This window comes from Plecotus auritus, assembly GCF_963455305.1.
Source record: "Plecotus auritus genome assembly, chromosome: 7".
Taxonomy (NCBI): Eukaryota; Metazoa; Chordata; class Mammalia; order Chiroptera; family Vespertilionidae; genus Plecotus; species Plecotus auritus.
In genome coordinates, this window is record NC_137774.1 from 35,387,827 (window position 1) to 35,412,177 (window position 24,351).

General features: G+C 36.8%; 1 protein-coding gene across 4 annotated transcripts in view; it reads left to right on the forward strand.

The window, feature by feature from the left end:
• Window positions 1-24,351, forward strand: part of GOSR1 (golgi SNAP receptor complex member 1) — a 43,583-nt gene that overhangs the window by 9,968 nt on the left and 9,264 nt on the right. For all 4 annotated transcript variants that reach the window (XM_080677910.1, XM_080677911.1, XM_080677913.1 and 1 more), the window contains exons 6-8: window positions 1,023-1,114; window positions 3,783-3,857; window positions 20,197-20,226. In XM_080677910.1, the coding sequence (XP_080534036.1) occupies window positions 1,023-1,114; window positions 3,783-3,857; window positions 20,197-20,226 (197 nt within the window). The remainder of the gene's footprint in view (window positions 1-1,022; window positions 1,115-3,782; window positions 3,858-20,196; window positions 20,227-24,351) is intronic.

The window sequence follows — 24,351 nt, forward strand, 5'->3', positions numbered from 1 at the left end:
GAGTATAGGAAAATGGATATTCATTCATTTTGCTGGGAACATAAATTGGTGCAGTCTGATTTAAATGTAAGATTCTTTGATCTAATTATTCTGGTAGGCATTTACTCTTTAAATACACTTTAATAAGGGAGAGAGAGAATTCAATAACATATATATACAAGAAAGTTTATTGTGGCATTTTTTAACAGCAAATAAAACAATTAAAATGTTCATCAATAGGCATTTTATTATGATAGGCATAGATAGATTTATATTTAATAATATGGAAAGATTACTTAATAACTTATGAACTGCAAAACGCGGTGTACAGCAGAATATGGTTTCTTTAACATAAAGGGATGATAATGTTGTAAGCTGTGGAGCAGGATGGTTTCTACTTTCATTTCTTTCAGTGCTCTTTTAATATTCTCTCCATGTTCATGTATTATTTTTGTTTTTTAAAGGGTCAATAGGGACTTTCTGGGAAATGGGATTGATTTTCATCTTTTTATACTTCTCTGATTTAAAAAATAATAATAATACTCCTTAATAGCTTTAAATATGGTAGTAGAAAAAGAAAGTATTTAAAGCTTATTTTGTTCTTTACATTACTCTTGGTTCCGTTATTCACTCTGATTGGTTTAAGAATTAAATTTCTATGGGAGTTCCAAAAGGGTGAAATTTTAAAATAAGCCCATTGGGTGCACTAATGAGTAGAAAAAGCCCCTCAAGTTTTATCCTAGGCTATTGGAAGACATTTTATCTTAGAATTATTTTTTACTTTACAACTCTGTTCCATAAGACAAGATACGAGAAGATACGAAGGATAGTGATTTAGCAGCACTCTTACTCTACCATCATTTAAAAGAAGTTAGTCATTCTTCAGGAAAGTTATTATAATGTTATTTTTTTTTTTACCTCTTGGCAGATTGACTTCTTAAATAGTATTTTTCTTGACAGAAGTTTATAATATGACAGTACATACTGGCTCAGTAAGATGAAAAGATATAATTACATTGAGACTGGATATTGATTTATTGCAGGATTATACACATGAATTCCATAAAACCAAAGCAAACTTTATGGCAATACGGGAAAGGGAGAATCTCATGGGATCAGTACGAAAGGATATTGAGTAAGTTACCTTTTATATTATTTTGTAGGATGTTTGTTCAGATTTATATTTTGGGTATATCCATGATTATCAGCAAATTGAGTGGCAGAATCATGGTTTAGATTTAAATGTCTATTTCACTGTTCTTTGTATGGTCCGAGTCTACTTTCCTGGTCTTAACCCCAGCTTCCCCTAGTTTTACCATTGCCTCCTGCCAACCTTGGCTTTCCTGTCTTAATTCAAAGTCCAGCTTACATGATATCTTCGTGAGTAAAATTTTCTCTGATCTCCTACCACCCACCTTAAGAATTATAACATTACCAGTAACTGAAGCTCTCTGTGTTTTGCTTCCTGATTATGACCTAGCTACCTCTCTATATTGCCCCTACAATTATATATTCAGGAAACTATTAAAGTAGCTTTTACTTTCCTGGAATCTGAAATATATCTGTTTTTTTCCTAAAATTATAGTTGTATATAAAGTTATAGTTGTATTTAAAGAATTCCAATATTTTTATGCTGATCTTAATTCATAACGTTAAAGGTTTGTTCTTTTCTTACATCCCTTTACCTCACATTCAGTAATATATTCCAGCAGTTCATATACATTTTTGACATTTCTTTTTTTAATCATCACCCTTGGATATTTTTTCCATTAATTTTTAGAGAGAGTGAAAGGGAGGGAAAAGGGGGGAAGAGAGAGAGAAACATTGATGTAAGAGGACACATCGACCTGTTGCCTCCCCCACTTGCCCCAGTGGGTGGCAGGAATCAAACCTGCAACCGAGGTACATGCCCTTGACTGGGAATCAAGCCCAAGACCCTTTGTTCCAGGGGCCGACGCTCTAACCACTGAGAGCACCAGCCAGGGCCATTTTTGATATATTTTTTTTTTCCACAACTCAACACAGCCAACAAGGCTGAATCTATTGAGCATCTAATTAAAGCTGAAGACTTCACACTCTTGATGCCTATCATTGTCTCACTTGTAATAAGTTTATGATACTTATATTTCGTAAGTATGTTACTTATGATTCATAAACTGTGATATACATTACCAATCATAAGATGATGTAATCATGTGTACTCTGAGAAACATTTTCCTCAACATTCTTTATTTTGTTGTAAGAGTAAGATAGTTTTGCAGCAGAAATAATTTAGTATTCATTGCATTCAAAACTTTGTTCAAAACTCTAACCTGCGATTATTCAGCCATCAAAGTTATGTTTCTACCTCCAGAAATTGTCTTGAAAAAATAATTTACTGTTTGTCTCTGTTTTACCTATGTTTTTTATTTTTAGACATATACTTTTTGTAACATATAGGACTGTAAAAAAAGTAAACATTCTTGCCATAATTAGGAACCTTGTAATATTTTTAGTTCTTAGGAACATGTAAATCTTTTAATTTCTGAACAGTCTGTTTACATATACCTCTTAAGGAATGCATTTTGGACCAGTGTCAGGAACAGCCTTTAATATATAGGCATTTAGCTTCCTCATAGTTTGTGAAAATGTCTAGAATACAGCCCATTTTAATAATTTGTTTCCTGAGAGATGATCATAAAAGAAACATGTTCATCTATTCATCTAAACTATTTCCTGATTGCCGTCCATGAGTAAGACACTATGCCAGTCACAGTAAAAGGTAGAAATGAAAAGACCAACCTGGCCCTCTAGATGTTAGAAGGTAGTTAGGCACTTACTCAAATTAATATAATATGAGGCAGAATACAGTTAGTGAGATGAGATATAGTAGTAATAAATGACATTTTCAAGTTTTTGACAATTACCATTTTTTGGGTTTCATACAATCTTTTGGTTTTTATAGCAATTATTCTCTTTTATAAAACGAGATATTAGGAGACTTGTCTAAGGTCGCTAACTGGCTATACAGATTTAAATCCAAACCATCAGTCTTTAAAGTCCAATGTGTTCAGTTATACCATTCTGCTTTTCCTGGTGGTCTCTTTCCTGCTGTGTTTTGCTCATTAACTGCCTCTCAGCCAGCAGATGAGTTTTAGCAGCACAAACCTCTTTTGTCTTCTTGCAGTATGTTTGCAGTTACTTGAAGTTTTTATTTTTTACTTGAAGTTTTTACTTGAAGTTCTTAATACTTATTGTAAGTAAAGAACAGAAACATAGGAGTGTTGATAGTAGTGACAAAAGGCATTTTCTTATAAATTTGAATGTGCTTAAGACCAAGATAAAAATCCTTAAGTATGCCAAAATGGACAGATCATTAGCTTCAGTTTAGTGTTCCTTAGGCTTCAGTTGATGGACTATATGTACCATTATGAAGAAAACATTCCATTTCAGTAGCTCTTCCATCCCATGTGCTGTGTAGTAGTCCAAATTTTCTTTACACTTGGAGAAAATAAAAATATAGGAGATAATAGACAAAGGAAAGTAAGATTTTTGTTTAAGAATATTAGATTATTTTGGTGAAAAATAATAAACTCTTAAGCGTAAATTAGAGCCATTCATATTTATTTATAATAAATTTTATTTTTAGAAGGAGATGAAAAGGAATATGCATTTTGTTAATTTAAAACTATGTAGAGGCTCAGTTTGTCCACTTTGGGTATTACTAGAGTTAAGTCACATTAATCTTTTTTTTCTTGCAATATCTGCCAAAAGGTTCTTAAATCTGCCAAAAATGTTCTTTAATTTTCTCTATTTTGTTCTAGGTCATATAAAAGTGGGTCTGGAGTAAACAACAGAAGAACTGAACTATTTTTGAAAGAACATGAGCACCTTCGAAAGTAGGTATTACTGAATGTATGCATATACTATTGTAGTTTCCCACACTTAGTAATTCATTTGCTTACATAAGAAACTTTTATGGTGTTTATTATAATAAGTGCTTTTATCAATGTTAATTCATTTAATTCTTCTAGTTGACCCTGCTGAGTAGAAATGGAATTGCATTCTTCCAACAATAATTAGAAAAGATATGCTGTCAATATAAAAAATCTATATTCACATCACTTAATTGTTACCAGAAATATGTGCTTTATCGCCTATTTTTTCTTTAGCAAGTCTATTCCTCTAATAATTTTGTCCATTTTTATAGGTTATTAGTAATAATAACGGTAATAATACTGATTACTTACGTTTGAATGGCCTGATACCACTTAACCTATGTCAAGAAGCGTTATAATGGGCAATTAGTCATCCATCAAATCTAAAGAAAATATCTTAATTTTCTAAGAATTCAAAAGAAAATGCCTAAAAACCTGGATAAACTACACACACACACACACACACACACACCTTAATGCAAGTCACCATGCTCTGTCCCTGCTTCATTTATTTTTTTCTCTGATATGTACTGATTTCTTTATTTTCTCTGTATATTGTTATAGAACTTAGGATCAGGAAATTATTTATCTCTGTGAACTCAGCCTCTAAGCATTTGAGCAGCTAGTATTCATAATAGTTAAATGTTATGAATTATGTTGATATTTGCTGATGAAAGACATGCTCACATGAGCTTAATATGTACTGTTCAATTTATTTTTTGTTTAAAGATTACCGCTTTAAATATAAACTGTTGAAATCAGAACATGGAAAGATCAAGACCTTTTTAGAAGTCTGGGTACTTCTAGTGTCAGATAGTTTTTAGTGTTCTTCCTTAATCTGTTTAATATTGTTTGGCACAAGGGGGCAGTCTTTCCTATAGTATGTGTAGTTTATAGTTATTCATAGCTTTGGTCATTCATTTGTATTTGATAAAGATCACCATAAAGAGAATTTTTGCATTACATGTATTGATAATATTAGCCTAGATTGTTAGTTAAGGTATTATCTTCCAGGTTTCTTCACTGTAAAATTACTGTTATTTCCAATTAATTAACTAATTAATTAATTAATATTGGGGAAGATGCTTTGAGACTGTAAATATTCTGTTTCTCCTCAAACTTTATTTTTTTATTGATTTCAGAGAGGAAGGGAGAGGAAGAGAGAGATAGAAACATACATGATGAGAGAGAATCATTGATCAGCTGCCTCCTGCATGCCCCCTACTGGGGATCGAGCCCGCAACCCAGGCATGTGCCCTGGACTGGAATCGAACCTGGGACTCTTCAGTCTGCAGGCCAATACTCTATCCACTGAGCCAAACCAGCTAGGGCTCTCCTCAAACTTTTCCCACTAATAGCATCTATTAGTGAATCTTGCTTCTTCCTTAGTTATTACTGTAGTGTTTGCCTACTAGTGATTTTCTATTTCCATCAGTCCTTGTACATTTATTAATTATAATTCTATGAAGAAGCACTGTTCTTTCTCCTTTATTTATTTTATTTAATTACTTATCAATGTGGACTCATAGATACTTATTCTGTTGGTTATAATTCAGCACTGTTATTATTTTATTTTCAGATTGTTCCACCTTTGGCCATGGGAAGTTACTTTGGGTTAGCTTTTGTCGTTGACATGCCCTATCCTGTTTTGAGCATTTCTTTTACTATTTGGCACCACAAAATTTTCATGGTTTGTCATGTGTTTTCCCTTCCTCGACTCTAGAATCAACCACTTCTCCAAGTAACCTTGGTTATTTTTATTGGAGAGTGGTTCAGAAGCTAAGATGTGAGTGCTAGATGTGCTTATTGCTATTGAGGAGTCATTGCTTCTAGGCTTTTCTTTGCTAAATGTTCGTATCTTTTTTTGCATCTACTAAGGTGATCATTGTTTTTTTTCCTTTATTGCTGCAATGTGGTGAATTACGTTGATTATTTTCAAATACTAAATCTTGATTTCTAGAACAAATCCCACTTTATTTTTATATATTTATTATCCTTTTTATATATTGCTGGATTTATTTTATTAAAGGTTTTTACATTATGCTTGTGAAGAATATCTTTAGTTTTCTTGAGATGTCTTTGTCTGGTTTTAGTGTGAGGGAAATAGTGGCCTCATCAAAATGATTCTATTTGCTGAAGGAGTTTGTGCAGGTTTGGTATTATTTCTTCCTTAAATATTTGATAGAATTATCAGTGAATCCATCTCAGCCTGGACTTTTCATTGTGGCAAAATTTTTAAATTATAAATTCAGTTTCTTTTGTAAATATGAGGACTCTGGCTCTGTTTGGATTTATCCCTGGGCCCCAGGAGAATGGGTGACTGTGATTGGCCCAGCCTTTCATAAATCCATCCTGTGGCCAGTAGACTTGCAAAGTCAATTATCAGAAAAGAGAATGTAACATATACAGGGCCCCAGGAAAGTTATCAGCCAACTTAGTTACTTGATTTTGGGCTTTACTACACTCTCTACTGTACACCAACCCATACACAGAAATAGCATAGTTATGCAAACTCTTTTTTTTCTAGTGATATTTCTTGAAGTGGACTTTTACTTTAATATCCCATTCTTTTCTCTGTCCCCCCACCAATCAATTACAAACTTTTTATGGTTCTGTAGAGCCCTGCATGGTTAATCTACTACCTAAATCTCCAACTTCATCTCTTTTTTTTCCATTCCTTCTCCTGTATCACTCTTGTCCTTTACTTAATAGGTATCAGCCATACTGGCCTCTGTTCATTTCCTTTTCCAAAGATAACAAACCTTTTCTCTTCTCAGCTTATATTTTATCTGTTTAGAATACTCTGTTTTTTATATAACTTATTCATTTATGTCTTTGTAGTTTAGCTCACTTGTCACCTTTTCAAAGAGGCCTTTTCTAATTATCTTGTCTGAAATAGACCTTCCCTTATTATTACTTAACAAAGCACTTTTTTTTTTTTTTGCATAGTATTTATGAGAATCTGGAATAATTCGTTGTTGTTTTTTGTTTTGTTTTGGTTTTTTTTTAAATCTGACTTCTTGATCGTAAGCTTCATGGGAGTAGGGACCTGGTTAGTTTAGTTCTTAGCAGTATTGGGTCCCCAGTTCCTGTTATGTTATAGACATTTAATATTTATTTGTTGTTTGAGTAAGCAGAAGGTATTAATTTTGACTCATATACATGTGTGCCTCAGTGTAGAAAACCAGTTTCATTCATTTACTTATTCCCCAAATATTTATTGAGTATGTACTATGTACAAAGTATTGGTCCAGATGCCATATATATATATATATATATATATATATATATATATATATATATATATATATATAATGTGTGTGTGAAATTTGATTTTGAAAACTGAAGAGGAATGTGATGAATTATTTTTTTGCTTTGCAAAATGAATTCCCCATGAAATACATTTTAAAAATCAAATTCTAATAAAAGTCTTTGGTAAGCATCTCTCTTACAGATAAGAAAACAAGATTCAAAGTGGACATAGGCCAAGGTCTCATAATTATTTATAATATAGCTCTTATTAAATCCACATTTCCTAACCTGTTTCCATATTTGTCTCATATCATACTGCATTCCCTGTGATTTGCTTCTTTAAATTTTTATTTTTCTTATATTCGGGAACCATCGTGGCATAATACTATTTAGATTTGAAAGACCAGTTGCTTTCCCCTTTTCTGAAAATCAAATTACCTGACCTCTTTCTGCTTATTTTTCCAAATTTAAAATAGGATAGTAGCTGTTGCCTGTGTTACAAAATTTTAAGGCAGAATGACTTACGAGTTAGCATTTTACAAAATTAAAATTACTCTAAAAATGTAAAGAATTTGTTTCATACGGCTTTTTAAATAACAGACTGTTATATAAAGCAGTGTATACTTAAATATAAGCTCAATGATGGTATTTGAGAATTTTTTTTGCTTTCATTTCATTGACTATTTAGCAGATATGCTTGAGTTATCATCTGAGATTGCACATATATTTGTATTATAATTGTACACTTAGGTATAAATATGCCCATGAGTGAATAAAGAAATATTATATTTTCAGTTGGAGGCTTACCTTTTTTCTGCTGACAGTTTTTTTTTAATGTCATGTGTTAGGCCAGTGGTCGGCAAACTCATTAGTCAACAGAGCCAAATATCAACAGTACAACGATTGAAATTTCTTTTGAGAGCCATATTTTTTAAACTTCTTCTAACGCCACTTCTTCAAAATAGACTCGCCCAGGCCGTGGTATTTTGTGGAAGAGCCATACTCAAGGGGCCAAAGAGCCGCATGTGGCTCGCAAGCCGCAATTTGCCGACCACAATGTTAGGCTATGTTTAGACTATTGACATTTTGAAATTTTTTAATTAACCAGCCTTGTTATATGAGTGATTCAAAGTTATATAGTTGAAGAAATATTTTAGGTAGCATTTGAAAAACATTAATGGTTTCACTTTTGGTTTCATAATTTTTTAGCTGAGGTCACATGACTAATAGATACAAGCCCAGGTCCTCTGATTGTGTTGCTTCTGCAGTATTGCTCTGCCTCTTCTATAGTATCTACTTCACAGAGTTGCTAAGTTAATGGATGTACAAGGCTTTGCAACCTGTGAGGCATCTATAATAATAAAAGCGTAATAAGCTAATTAGACCGGACATCCTTCCGAATGAAGCTGGGGCTGCGAGGGAAGCCCGGATCCCCGGTGCCAGAGGGAAGCTGGTGCTGGCAGCCAGGGGAAGGAAGGTCTACTCTTGCACGAATTTTGTGCATTGGGCCTCTGTCTATCCTATGTATCCTATATAATAAAAGAGTAATATACAAATTAACCATCACTCTGCTACACCCACCAGCCACGCCCATCAGCCAATCAGGAGCGAATATGCAAATCCAACCAAGATGGCTACGGCCACAGAGAGCAGGAGGGAGGCTTGGGTTTTCCCAGCGATGGAGGAAGCCAAGCTTTCCGCCTGCCCTTGCCTGCCTAGGCCTCCACTCAAGGCTACAAAGTTTCAATGATAGAAGATACGTAAATCCAAACAGAAATGGTGGCAGCCACAGAGCCTGGAAAGAGCAGGAGTCTAGGGTTGCCCCCCGGTGATGGAGGAAGCCAAGCTTTCCGCACACCCTGGCTGGCCCAGGCCTCTGCTTAAGGCTACAAAGTTTCAATTATAGAAGATAAATAAACCCCAGATCCCAGGGCCTCTGCTTGGGTTGCCAGGGGGTGTGGCCAGCCTGCAAACCACCACAGGCCCCTCACCCAGGCCGCCTCACGCCCCAAGGGAACCCCCACCCTGATCCGGTTCACCCTTCAGGGCAAACCAGCTGGCCCCCACCCATGCACCAGGCCTCTATCCTATCTAATAAAAGAGTAATATGCAGATTGACCATCACTCCAACACACAAGATGGCTGCCCCCATGTGGCCAAAGATCCTGCCCCCATGTGGACACAAGATGGCCACCACAAGATGGCCAGCAAGGGAGGGCAGTTGGGAGGGACCAGGCCTGCAAGGGAGGGCAGTTGGGGGTGATCAAGCCTGCAGGGGAGGGCAGTTAGGGGTGACCAGGCCTGCAGGGGAGGGCAGTTAGGGGCAAACAGGCTGTCAGGGGAGTGGTTAGGGGGTGATCAGGCTGGCAGGCAGAAGCGGTTAGGGGCAATCAGGAAGGCAGGCAGGCGAGCAGTTGGGAGACAGCAGTCCTGGATTGTGAGAGGGATGTCCGACTGCCCGTTTAGGCCCGATCCCACCGGACAGTCGGACATCCCTTGAGGGGTCCCAGATTGGAGAGGGTGCAGGCTGGGCTAAGGGCCTCCCCTCCCCCGTGCACGAATTTCGTGCACCAGGCCTCTAGTATATATATAAAAGCCTAAGCGACCAGATGACCGGCCAGTAGCAATGACGCGCACTTACCACCACGGGGCAGACGCTCTGCAAGAGCTGCCCCCTGGTGGTCAGTGCGCTCCCACAGTGGGAGCGCCGCTCAGCTGACAGATGGGCACCAGACAGCGAGCGCAGCTTCGGGGCGTGAGCCTCTCCCATGGACACTCCCCTTGTGCACCTGAGTGTCTTGGTAGGCGCAGCATGGCAGGATGAGCAGGTGATCAACTCAGCTGGCTGAAGCCTGACGAGCTGGCGGGTAAGGCCAGGCTACCACTGCATGGAGGTCCACTGATCCCCACAGGCCAGGTCGAGGAACCCCATGGGTGCCAGTGCATGAATTCGTGCACCAGGCCTCTAGATTCTATGTAAAGCAGAACTTAATGAGGGTAATCAAAGTAAGAAAAACTAACACTAAAGGAGAAAACCTTTTACTGTATATGCACTATCAATTTACATTTCTTAGATAGAATTTGATGCCAGAATAATCTTCTTGAAATGAAATTCTAATTGTATTAACAGATCATGACCATATTTAAAAATGAGACATATGATAACCATAATTTAGTGACCTTTAGAAGGAGTGATTTTTATCCCAAAATTTTGTGTATGGTTGTATGTACAGGGTGGGGTAAAAGGTTTACAGTTATGAGTAGGCAAAACACAGAGTTTATTCTTGTATTATTATTTAGTAACTAGAAGTCCATCCAGCGCACGAAATCGTGCACAGGTAGCTCGCTGCCGCTTGCCACTGCTCTCGCCGCCCCACCCGCTGCCACTCGTGAGCCAGAGGGGAGGGACCAAGAGGTGGTTAATGCACCTCATGGCGACTGGTCGAGCGGTCATTCCAGTCGTTATGCATATGGTCCCTGGCCTTTTATTATATAGGATTATTATATTACTAGAGGCCCGGTGCACGAATTTGTGCACCAGTGGGGTCCCTCAGCCTGGCCTGCAGGATCGGGCCGAAACCAGCTCTCCAACATCCCCTGAGGGGTCCCAGATAGCGAGAGGGCACAGGCCAGGCCGAGGGACCCCACTGGTGCACGATGGGACCAGGGCAGGACGCAGAAGGTTGCCAGCCAGGGAGGGACTGCGGGATGGCTCCAGGGCATGTCCGGCCTGTCTCGCTCAGTCCCGATCGGCCAGACCCCAGCAGCAAGCTAACCTACTGGTCAGAGCATCTGCCCTATGGTGGTCAGTGCAAGTCATAATGACTGGTCAACCGGTTGACTGTCTGCCCCCTGGTGGTCAGTGCACATCATAGCGAGCGATTGAGCAACCTTAGCATATCATTAGCATATTACACTTTGATTGGTTGAATGAACAACTGGACGATTGGACACTTAGCATATTAGGCTTTTATTATATAGGATTTTCCATATGAACAACTATAAGCCTACTTTTGCCCCCACCTTGTATATTATTTAATAAATATCTTATGGTTCAGTTAAACACTGGTTGTATTATAACATCTGTGAATGGGATAACATAGTAGACTCTCAGCATTCAAGATTGGACTTTAGCTTTCTTAACTATTAACAAACCCTAAGGGTTCATGGTGTATAGTTTAGTTAAGATACAAAACTTGAATGTTATGTGTTGTGAAGCTGGCGTTGGGGAAGTCAGTTGGCTAATGAGTACATCTAACCTATCTGGACAACAATGCTTATACTTCAGCCTCACTTCTAACTTTATATTTGCTGCTTGTTGTTATTTACTTCGTAACTACCATAAAATGGTTTATACACATGCATACATATACTTTGTTTCTTTGTGAAACATTACCCCAAGGAGAAAACAGAAATAAAGGTAATGATAGTGAGGTGATCCTAAGAAAGCAGTGCTCTTAAGTAGAAAAATGGAAAGTTAATGGAAGAAACTATATGTAATAGTAGTAGTAACCATAAACTTGGGAATATGCAAAGATCTTCAGATAGATCCCTTATGTATGTCAGGGGTCATTTGTGTAATAGAGAATTGAATTTTTAGCCTATAAGAACTGGTAGCATTCGATTATTTCACTATATATCTATCATTCCATTTGTGGAGTATTTTAAAATTACATATCAAAGCTTCATTTGTCTCACGTGGTGCAATTGTCTGCCAATTGAAATAAATGGCAAAATTAATATTATTCTGAACATACTTTGCTTATTTTTATGTTCACTAGATAATGTCTAATTTTACAAAGTAGGAATGACATAGTTAGGAGCTTTTCTACAGAACTCATTTTCCTTCACTTGGAGCTGTAGTGAAATTAAATTCATCCTCAGTTGGTACATGGCTTTCTTAAACAGTAAAAATTGAGTTGCAGGTGCTCTGCTATAGTGAGGAATTTTCTCTTCCCAGATATATTATCCATGACGGATGTGTTCCAAAACGCCCTTGGATAGTACCAAACTTTATATATACTATGTTTTTTTCTATACATACATACATACCTATAATCAAGTTTAATTTCTAAATTAGGCACAGTGAGAGATTAACAACAATAACTAATAAAATAGAACAGTTATAAAATATCTGTAATAATAAAAGCATAATATGCTAATTAGACCAAACATCCTTTCCGATGAAGCCGAGGCTTCGAGGGAAGCCCAGGTCCCAGGTGCCTGCCGGCGGCCAGAGGGAAGCCGGTGCCAGCAGCTGGGGGAAGGAAGGCCTACTCTTGTATGAATTTTGTGCATCGGACCTCTAGTACTATAATAAAAGTTATGTTTTGTCACCTGGTTGATGTGGCTCAGTGGCCTAGCATTGACTATGAACCAGGAGGTTATAGTTCAATTCCCTGTCAGGACACATACCTGGTTTCTGGGCTCAGTTCTCAGTGTGGGGCGTGCAGGAGGCAGCTGATCAGTCATTCTCATCATTGATGTTTCAGTCTCTCTCCCCCTCCCTTCCTCTCTAAAATCAATGTATATATAGTTATGTGTGGTCACTCATTTTAGGGATGCCTTGCTGAAGTCTTTGTATAGGCTCAATGGTTTCTGGTACAACACATTGCCATCAGTTGGAACAACTTTTCTGTTCATATCTTCCACCCATGAATTTAATGCCCTTTTCATCTTAACGAAACACTTACCATGTGGCTGTAATTTTTTCAGTTTAAAGTGCAACGGCAAAACCAGCATGAATTTCTTTTTTCCTTCTCCACAATTTTACAAACAGAAGATTTATTCTTACCATAGATATTAGCATACAATTATTTTCTTTCCTTATTAAGTTGAGAACTTTTTCATTTTCTCTTAAAGCACTTCACACCTTCTCTTTGGCATATCCAAATTGCCAGCATTACTACTATTGAACTTTGGGGCCATTATTAAGTAAAATAAGGGTTCCTTGACAGTCGATCTGATAACCGAAATGGCTACTGAGAGACTAACAGGTGGTTAGCATATACAGGGTGGATACACTGGACAAAGTGATAATTCACATCCCAGGTGGGACAGAGTGGAACGATGCAAGATTTCATCATGCTACTCAGCATGCAACTTATAAATTGTGTATTTCTGGAATTTTCCATGTAATATTTTCAGACCATGGGTAACTAAAACTGCAAAAGGTGAAACCATGAGTAAGTGGGCACTACTGTATATATCCTATGGAAATTTATAAGGATTATTTCAGTGTTAACTCTGATTGCTATTTTATTATTCCAACAAGTGTCTCATATATTGATTCATTTATTAAGTATTTGAGTGTCTCCTGTGTGCTAGGTATTGTACTAGACTCTAGGGAATCAAAGATGAATCAGACTCAGTCTCTACCCCATGGGAATTCTTCTGGTTAGAGAAATAATAAACATAATTATGATATCCTGTGAAATATTACATAAAAAGCATTAAATGAGATAATGTAAAAACTTAAATTTTGCTCCAGCACATATTACAATGTCTGACATATCTTAAATGCTTGTTATGTTCTTGAATGAGTTGATGAAGAGCAAAGAGCCATGAAAACATAATATTATAAAGAGGAATTAGTTCTGCCTAGATGTGCAGATGGGATGGGGAAGGCTTGACAAAGGATGTGACTTTTGAGCTGGACTTTGAAATATAAGCAATTTATTTTGAGAACCGGGAAAGAGGATTGCAGAGCAAGAGAGACACTATGAGACATAAAAGTGCTTTAATCTATGTCAACCATATATCTGTAGGCTTATACAGTTTACAAGATACTTTTGTTTACATTATCTCTTTTGAGCCTTAGGACAACTCTGTGAGGCAAGTTCATGCAGCCAAGTGCTTGAACCTGGACTGAAACTCAGGTTCTAGGATATAAGAGTAATTAGTCATGTTATTCTTTATAGTTTCATGAATGTCATGATTGATAATATTATTGAATGTCAATGATTAATTAAAAAATTGTTTTCTGAGTTACAAGTATGTGAAAGAAACATACATACAATGAAAAATATAGTTCCATTTTTATTTCTGTAAGCAGATTAGCTTCTATTGATATACAAGTTATTTTTTTAGAAGTTTCAGAAACAAATTAGAGAATTTTTACTTAATGTTTCATAGATTCTTTATAATTCAGGTAGTTTTTAAGGATTTTAATCATTTCTTTATCATTTATCTAAAGAACAACAAAGGGCAACTGTGATTCTCCATATTCTTTCGTAAGCTTTCTGCTTCTGCTATAGTGGAACAAATTTGTTGACATTAAAAAAATGTATTTGCACCAAAATGTTTGGTTAAAAAACTTTGCAGGGAGGGTGGGGGGAGAAACAAAAACTTCTTCCCTATTTAGACTTGATTTCCTTTGAATATACATTGTATGTAATCAAGACAGTGAGGCATTGTTGAAAAAAAGACACAAATAGATGAATGAACAGACAGAATAGAGAGCCCAGAAATGGACCCACACAAAGTCAGCTAATCTTTGACAGAGAAGCAAAGACAATTGATTGGGAAAAGATAGTCTTTTTAGCAAATGGTGCTAGATTTCTACTTTCATCTTTGTTTTTCTGTATTTTCCAAATATCTGTAAAATAAAAATGTGTTAGCACTAAAACAAATTTTTGTATTCTACTGCAGTTTAATTGTATTCAGTTAACAGACCTTATGGGTCTCTCTGGTTAACTGTAAGTGAAAGACTGTATCACCATAATGCTTGTTGTAAATGATCTGATTGGTTGATGATAACCTCATCAATTGCAGTTTACAAAGGGACCAATTTAAAATTTTTATTATGTACGTGCTTGTTTGTTTTCTCATTTACTTGCTTACACATTTACTTGTTATTTATTTATCCACCTACTCTTAAGTTTTAAAAGAAGATTCCAATTGGGTACTATCTAAGTGATTTTGCCAAGTTCTAACATTTTGTTGGTTTAAATTACTTTAAAATAAAGGTTTGAAATCCCATTTTTGTTCTTGAAATGTGTGCTATTTGCAGTGTATATTAGGAAAATGGATTTTTTTTTAAAGAATTGTTTAAATGTGGCTCAGTATCATAATTGATGATGAAATTTAGTTCATGGTTTTTAGCTAGTTTAAATTGGTCTGGAAAGAAACAAATTTGTTGCTTAATTGCAGATTCTAGATGACTTTATGGAATGCCTCTGGGCTGTTATGGAATACTTGTTTAAGAAGGGTAATTTCACTTGATTATATATTTTATGCCCCAAAGGAAAGCAATTTTAAATTCAATTTTACTTGATTATGCCATTTTTATGCAGCTCCTCTGCTGTTGAATTGTATCCACAATATCCAGGATGCTTTTAATGAATGGTGTTTACTTAGTTGGGCTCTTAGCCAAATAAGTACAAAAGAACGTGGAGACTTTGGGCAATCTGAGAAGAATGTTTAATACATCAATATCACTGGCCTTCCTCTGTCTATGCTACTTATATAAACTAAGTTGGTTGGAGCATCATCCCATACATTAAGAGGTGGCGGGTTCAATTCTAAGTCAGGGCAGATACCCTTGTTGCTGGTTTGATCTCCGGTCGGGGTGCATGTGGAGGCAACTGATTGATGTTTCTCATTCTCTCTCTCTCTCTCCCCTTTCCTCTCTCTCTCTCTCTCTCAAATCAATAAAATAAAAATAAATAATGGATTTTAAAAAAGATAACATTAATGAAAATCTACTTTTATACAAAAAAGAAAAATAAATGGAGGAATGTATATTGGCTTTATAAGATTTTTAATTTGATTCATGTAAGTAAAATAGTCTTATTACATTTAAAATATGATCTAAAATGGTCATTTTAGAAAGCATACCTTTTAAGAAACACACTCATGCCAAAACCGATTTGGCTCAGTGGAAGAGCGTCAGCCTGCGGACTGAAAGGTCCCAGGTTCGATTCCGGTCAAGGGCATGTAACTTGGTTGCAGGCACATCCCCAGTGGGAGGTGTGCAGGAGGCAGCTGATCGATGTTTCTCTCTCATCGATATTTCTGACTATCTATCACTCTTCCTTCCTCTCTGTAAAAAATCAATAAAATATATTTTAAAAAAAACAAAAAAAAACCACACTCATTACATAAAGCAAAGGTTATATCTGTGAACCACTAACGACATCAAAGAATTTTCTTTCTATGTAGCACAGTAAGTTATTCCTTAGTGGCCATTTCAACATCACTTTTTCAGGAACATTGTCTTTGAAAGCAAAATATAATGAGTTTATTTTCTAACTAATTGTCTTAAGTCTGTATATCCATTTGGGGAAAATTGACATCTTTACTATGTTGAATCTTCCAATCTGTGAACATAGTATGTCTCTTCATTTACTTAGGTATTCTTTGATTTCATTAGCATTTTGTTGTTTTCAGCATACAAGTTCTCTATGGCTTTTGTTAGATTTACACCGAAGTATTTCTTTTTTGAACAATTAAATGGTATTGTATTTTAAGTTTAGTGTCTACATGTTTATTGCTAGTACAGGTGCTTCATGACTTACAATGGGATTATGTCCCAATAAACCCATCCTAAGTTGAAAATGCATTTAATACATCTAACCTACTGAACATCATAGTTTAGCCTAGCTGGTTTCTTTTGAATGCATATCACTTTCTCACCATTGTAAAGATGAAAAATCTCTCTAACCGGGTTTGGCTCAGTAGAAACAGTGTGGGCCTGTGGACCAAAGGGTCCCGGGTTTGATTCCGGTCAAGAGCACATACCTCTGTTGCAGGCTCCTCCCTGGCCCAGGCCCTTGTTGGGGCTCGTGCAGGAGGCAACCAATTGATGCGTTTCTCTCACATCAGTATTTCTCTCTGTCTTTCCCTCTCTCTTCCACTCTCCCTAAAAATCAATGGGAAAATATCCTCGGGTGAGGATTAAAAAAAAAAAAGATGAAAAGTCATAAGTCAAATCATCATAAGTCAAAGACTATCTGTATATAGAAATTTACATGTTTGTTTGTATCCTGTGACCTTGCTGAACTCACTCTTTAGTTGTAGGAGATTTTATCTAGATTTGGGATTTTCTTTTATTTTTTTTAATGGGTAATTCTGTATTATTAAAATCCCAAAGATGACGCTTTGAACAAACTCATATTTTAAAAATATGAAACATAATTGTTCTTACCTCCCTTCGAGGTTTTGTGTATAACACCAAGATTTGAGCACAGTTTGTCTATTTAGATCTGGGTTTTTTTGTTTGTTTGTTTTTGTTTGTTTGTTTTTATTGTCCAAAGTTTTACGTAAGTCTCATTTTCCCCCAATTGATACCCCCTCCTGGATTTTCTATATAGGCAGTCTAGTCATCTGTTTTATTTCTTCCTTTCCAATCTGTATGCCTTTTATTTCCTTTTCTTGCTTTATTGCATTGGCTAGAACTTCCAGTATAGTGTGGAATAAAAGTGGTGAGAATGGGCTTCCTTGCCCTTCCTTAGGGGGAAAATGTTCAGTCTTTCACTGTTAATTATAATGCTAGCTGTATGTTTTTGTGGATGCTCTCTCTCAAGCTGAGGATGTACCCCTTCCCATTTTTTTTTTTAATATATTTTTATTGATTTTTTACAGAGAGGAAGGAAGAGGGATAGAGAGTTAGAAACATCGATGAGAGAGAAACATCGATTAACTGCCTCCTGCACACCTCCTACTGGGGATGTGCCCGCAACCAAGTTACGTGCTGGGACCCTTCAGTCCGCAGGCCGACGCTCTATCCACTGAGCCAAACCGGTTTTGGCCCCTTCCCATTTTTTGAGAATTTTTTTTCATGAATGGGTGTTAGATTTTGTTGATGCTTTTTAGCCTGTTAATAGGTAGATTACATTGATTGATCTTAAATATTGAACTGGCCTTTTATCCTTGGGATAAAACCTAGTCATGGTACCAAATTCTTTTTATATATTGCTGATTCTGTTTTCAAATTTAGAAGTCATGATTACCAAGCTAATTTTATTTGTCTCGGAACCTTTTGAGGAGCCCTTTACCTGGTTATTAAGATAAAAATTGAATAATTGTGGGAAAGGAGAGAAGTTACTAAATCTGAGGAAAGAAATTATAGGAGCAATCGTGTTCCTTCATTGGCATAAAAGAGATCAAGGAACTATGAGTTTAGGATATGGAGAGTCTGTTCTCTGTGGCTATTTAAATAGTCTAGAATGATGATAAAATTTGGAATGAAGAGACCCTCCAGTGATCTGGAGGTTACTAGATGAGAGGGAAGGGAAAGGCATATGTGTTGTCCATCTCCATTGTAAGACCTCTGCAGGTTAGTGTCTTATCTTTGTAACCCATGTCTGACACAGTACCCTTCAGGGTCACGTCTAGATGCATTTCTTAATAAAATAAATGCATACTTTATAATTAATAGATTCCACCAGAACAGTGGGTTTATGTGAAAATTTATATCAACCGTATGCTTAGATTTAAAATTAGTCTAGTTATTGAGAAACTACTGTAATAATAGCAAAAAGTACTTAGTGCTTACTATGTACCAGATACTGTTCTAATCACTATATGTATGTGTGTATATATATATATTTTTTTTTCTTTAATCCTCTTAACAGGTAGATCTTATTATCATTCCCATTTTACAGGTGAGAAAACTGAGGCACATAGTAACTTGCCTGATATCAGATAGCTAGTAAATGATAGACCCAGCATTCAAAAGCCACAGTCTGGCTTTAATCCTTCCACCATCTTTGTAATTTTTAAAATTCTTAATCATAGGATTTATATAAGATACTTATGACATTTTTTTGAAGTTCATCTTTGTTCCCTGACTCATGCAGTAAATTAGATTTCCTGATCCAGAATTTTATAATTTAATTTCAACCTATTGGTTTATAGAATGAATATAGAATTTATTTATTTTTTAGGTGACAGTTATATAACTTTCAGGGTTACATTATTTTTAAAAAATATATTTTTATTGATTTCAGAGAGGAAGGGAAAGGGAGAGAGAGAAACATCAATGATGAGAAAGAATCATTGATTGGCTGTCTCCTGCACGCCCTCTACTGGGGATTGAGCCTGCAACCTGGGCATGTGCCCTTGACTGGAATCGAACCCAGTACCCTTCAGTCCACAGGCCAACACTCAATCCATTGAGCCAGACTGGCTAGGACTGGGTTACATTATAATTTAATATCTGTATATACTATAGCTTGCTCACCACCAAAATCTGGTTTTCATCCATCTCCATATATTTGATCCCCTTCAGCCATTTCACCTCACCCCACCCCTTCTCCTCTGGTAACCACCAATCTGTTGTACATATCTCTGGGTTTGTTTTTGTTCTATTTTGTTTAGAAATTCTTTTGGAAAGAAGTATTTGGAAAAATATGTGCAAGTATTTATTTGCTTGCCTTCTGTGTATCATGCATTATGCCAAATGGATACAGATATCTGGGAGTTATTTTCCTACTTTCTGTTGTAAAGCTGCCCCTTTACCAAATTTAGCTACCTATAAATTCCTCCCTAAAATGGCTTTTTGAGGAAGTTTCTTTCTTTGCAGTGTGTGATTCATAAAGGCGAACATTTACAGATTGAAGGAGCACTTTGTTTCTTTATTCAGATTCTAAAGTATGATAAGTTGAGATTTGGTTTAGTTTCCCAAGAAAGGAAGGAATTTTAAAGTGTAAATAATTACTACTTATAGGCATCAGAACTGTATTTACCTATCCTGTCTCAACAAGTTGGTTGTAATTCTTAAGCTTAGAATAGACAGTAGTGACAACTTTGATCTATCTAAATTAAAGACGTTTCATTTATTTGTGCTCACATTAAAACTGTTCTGATTTCAAGTTTCTCTGTGGGAGAAATAGATTTAAGCCAACAAATAAAAGTAAGATGAAAAATATATATATATGGATAAATTTATTTTAGAGTCCAGAATATTCTTCATATGCTTCCAAAAGTCTGGGTATTTTGTTTAGTAAGTGGTTGGAAAGTTAACATACCTAGAAAATGTAGAAAAATTAAATAGAAGTTTTAAATGTGCTTTTAATAATTCTAGAATTTGAATTTTTTATTGCAGCTCAGATCGTCTGATAGAAGAGACAATAAGGTAGGGATACTTCTTTGTTTTATTTTATTGTGATTTTTTGTTTGCACACAAATGAACAGATCTGGTTAACCTTGTAACTAGAGTTAAAGTTAATTCATCCTCTTAAAGATGTGAATTTAATTAGATTATAATGTATTTTTTTGTTGTATCTTTCCCTTGTAAGAGACATGTGATGCCCAGGCTCTTTTACCTAGGTTGATTTTTCTGATTAATTTATACTGTTTTTTTTAGCCTTACTCTTTATTCTCTGGTGTCTGAGTAGTTCATAAAACAGGTAAGAAAGTTGAAGTTCCAGTAAGCACATCAATGATTTATCATTTTAAAAGCATTATATATTATTTGGAGCTTATGTTTTGCCTCTTATTATTTGACCCTTGAATTAACAACAGCCTAGATTCCACTCAGCTTGACTCCAAATGATGATACGAGATGGGAAAGTATGTCTAGATATACTTTGTGTGGTACTGGAAATCATGCATATTCAACAAGACAATAACATAATGTATGTTGATAATATCCATTCTCCAAGGAATACAAAGTACTTTGCAGAAATTATTTTTTAATCTTCTCTACTTCTGAGTCGAAGTGCACAGGAGTTGATGATAGTCCCAGTTTAAAAAACAGAGACATATATGATTCAAAGATTGGTGTCAGATTACTCAGCCCAGTTTTGAATTCTGTTACTTTATACAAGATCATAATATCAATTTTTAAATACTTTGTATGGTAAATTTATTTTAAAACAACCACATTTAAATGTACCATATGCTGTCATAGAGCACTTTTAAACTGAAAAATTATGAATAAGAAATAATGACAGAAATGACATTGTTCGTTTGACTCTTTCTGTGCTCTTTTTTATTTTTTTGGATCTAAAATTCAATGTTATAATTGCCTGCTTCCATCTGCTCTAATTCTTTTTTTTGTGTGTTTTTAATAAATCTTCATTGTTCAGATTATTACAGTTGTTCCTCTTTTTTCCCCCCATAGCTCCCCTCCACCCAGTTCCCACCCCACCCTCTGCCCTTACCCCCGCCACTGTCCTCATCCATAGGTGTATGATTTTTGTCCAGTCTCTTCCCGCACCCCCTACACCCTTTCCCCCGCAAGGATTGTCAGTCCACTCTCTTTCTATGCCCCTGATTCTATTATATTCACCAGTTTATTCTGTTCATCAGATTTTTTATTCACCTGATTTTTAGATTCACTTGTTGATAGACATGTATTTGTTGTTCATAATTTTTATCTTTACTTTTTTCTTCTTCCTCTTCTTAAAGAATACCTTTCAGCATTTCATATAATACTGGTTTGGTGGTGATGAATTCCTTTAGCTTTTTCTTATCTGTGAAGCTCTTTATCTGACCTTCATTTCTGAATGATAGCTTTGCTGGGTAGAGTAATCTTGGTTGTAGGCTCTTGCTCTTCATCACTTTGAACTTTTCTCGCCACTCCCACCTGGCCTGCATAGTTTCTGTTGAGAAATCAGCTGACAATCGTATGGGCGCTCCCTTGTAGGTAACTAACTGTTTTTCTCTTGCTGCTTTTAATATTCTCTCTTTGTCTTTTGCTCTTGGCATTTTAATTATGATGTGTCTTGGTGTGGTCCGCTTTGGATTCCTTTGGTTTGGGGTTCTCTGCACTTCCTGGACTTGTAAGTCTATTTCTTTCACCAGGTGGGGGAAGTTTTCTGTCATTATTTCTTCAAATAGGTTTTTAATATCTTGCTCTTTCTCTTCTTCTGGCACCCCCATAATTCGGATGTTGGTATGCTTGAAGTTGTCCCAGAGGCTCCTTACACTATCTTCATATTTTTGGATTCTTTTTGCCTTTTGCTTTTCCGGTTGGGTGTTTTTTGCTTCTTTGTATTTCAAATCTTTGACTTGATTCTTACGATCCTCTAGTCTGCTGTTGGATCTCTGTATATTATTTTTTTATTTCAGTCAGTGTATGTTTAATTTCTAGTTGGTCCTTTTTCATATCCTCAAGGGTCTCACTAAATTTATTGGCGGTTTCTAGAAAATTCTTGAAAAACCTTATAACCGTGGTTTTGAACTCTATATCCAGTCATTTGCTTTCCTCCATTTCTGTCATTTGTGACCTGTTTCTTTGTCTCCGCATTTTGGTTGCTTCCCTGTGTTGATAGAGTGGCTTTGTGTGCTAGGTGTCCTATAGGGCCCAGTGGCCCAGTTACCTGAGGTAGACACTCTTGGTGCACCCCTTTGTGGTCTGTGTGCACAGTCTTGTTATAGTTAAGCCTTGATTGTTAGTGGTATCACTGTGAGGAATTGACCTCCAGGCTAATTGGCTGTGAGGATCAGCTGTGTCTGTGATTGGAGAACTTCTGTGCTGGAGACACCCTTACGAGGCAAGACTTGCTTCAGTGGGGCTTTGGTGTTCACTGAGTCAGCCCCCTGAGTGTGTCTCTTATGGATCTGAGGAGTTGTAATCTGGGTGGTCCCACTCTGACTACTGGGTACACTGGCTCTTGGATCTCCAAGGAGGTTCTAATTTAGCCTCTGCCTGAGGCCACCCAGCAGGAGCTACGGAGAGATCTGTAGATTCCTCTTCTTTTTTTGGGGTTTGGAGGTGCACAGATGAGGGCCAGCTGTGAAGCATTGCAAGCTGCTGTGGGGCCTTGGGCCTTCTTTTGGATGTTCTGGGTCTCTCTGACCCAGCTGCAGTTTGTTAGGTAATTTGGGTGGGGCGGGGTCTCAGGGTGGAGCAAAGAGCAATGGCTTCCCGTCAGCCCTGTCCTAAGAGGCCCCTGGGTCTCAGTGTCCCTTGGTAGTCACTGCAAGCACCTCTGAGAGAAAGCCGCCCTCGAGATCTGCCCAATGCCAGACAGTCCAGTTTCCCCCCGGATTAAGGATACACTGACTGAAATAAAAAATAATATACAGAGCTCCAATTGGAGTTCAGAGCAGTCGGGAGCTTCTGTTTCCCTCCCGATTGAAAAAGACAGCCACGTCCTCAGTTGCCAGCCCTTTCTGCGCGCGCACCTCTGAACCTCTGCCTTTACTTCCGCACCTCCTCTGAGTCTCAGTGTACTTTTCTCTTTCCTTCTAGTTGTAGAATTTCCACTCAGCCAGCCTCCCTGTGGTTCTGGATGATGTCCGTTTTGTCTTTTAGTTGTAGTTTTGAAGTGGTTGTGCGAGGCAGCAAGTTCAGGTGTTTACCTATGCCGCCATCTTGGTTTCTCCCCCTCACCTGAGGATATGTTTTTACTGATTTTGAGAGAGATCGGTTGCTCCCATACACACCCTGTCTGGGGATCAAACCTACAACCTTTTGGTGTATGGGATGATGCTTCAACCAACTGAGCCACCTGGCCAGGGCCTTTCTCTTCTCATCTTGACTGATTATTCTCTGAGTCTGTTTATACCATTTTGATACTGGGATGTCCTTTTTATCATTATCCTAAACTAATCTTTATCAGATCACCTATTTCTTGGATTTAGTGTATTCTACCTTCTTAGTTTATTCCCTCACTATGCTGGACCATGTTCTTTAGTAGCTTCTTGAGAAAGAGCAGGAGGTAAGTTTTTTGGACTTCCCATACCCACATCTAAAAAAAGTCTTTATTCTACCCATATTCTGGTTCATAGTTTAGCTAAGGTATAGAATTCTAGGTTGGAGATCATTTTGAAATTTTTAAGGCATTGTTTCCAATATTGCTTTTTAAGTCCAATACCAATTAAAATTTCTGATCCTTTGTATATGATAAGCTGTTTTCTCTGAAAGCTTTTGGGACCATTCCTTTTCCCCTGTGTTTGTATTTGTTTTTAAACTCACCATGGTGAGCTTAGTATGCATCTGTATTTCCTTTTTTTTTTTTTTAATTTACATGAGCTTTCCTAAGGGATGGATATACACATACACATATATTTATATGTTTACATGTTTCATGGATGTGTAATATTCTTTTATCTCTCTGAAGACATTAAATATTTGGTTTTAAGTTTCCTGAGCTTCCTTTATTGTCTCTCTTATTTCCTCAGACTCACTTTTCTGTTTGCTGGTTGGTTTATTTAGATCTCTGCCTTTTATGTTAGAAGCTCTCCTCCAATGTCTGGTGATTCTTGGCTCTTTTAAGAGTGAGGCTCCAATCCAGTGATTGGAAGCTCA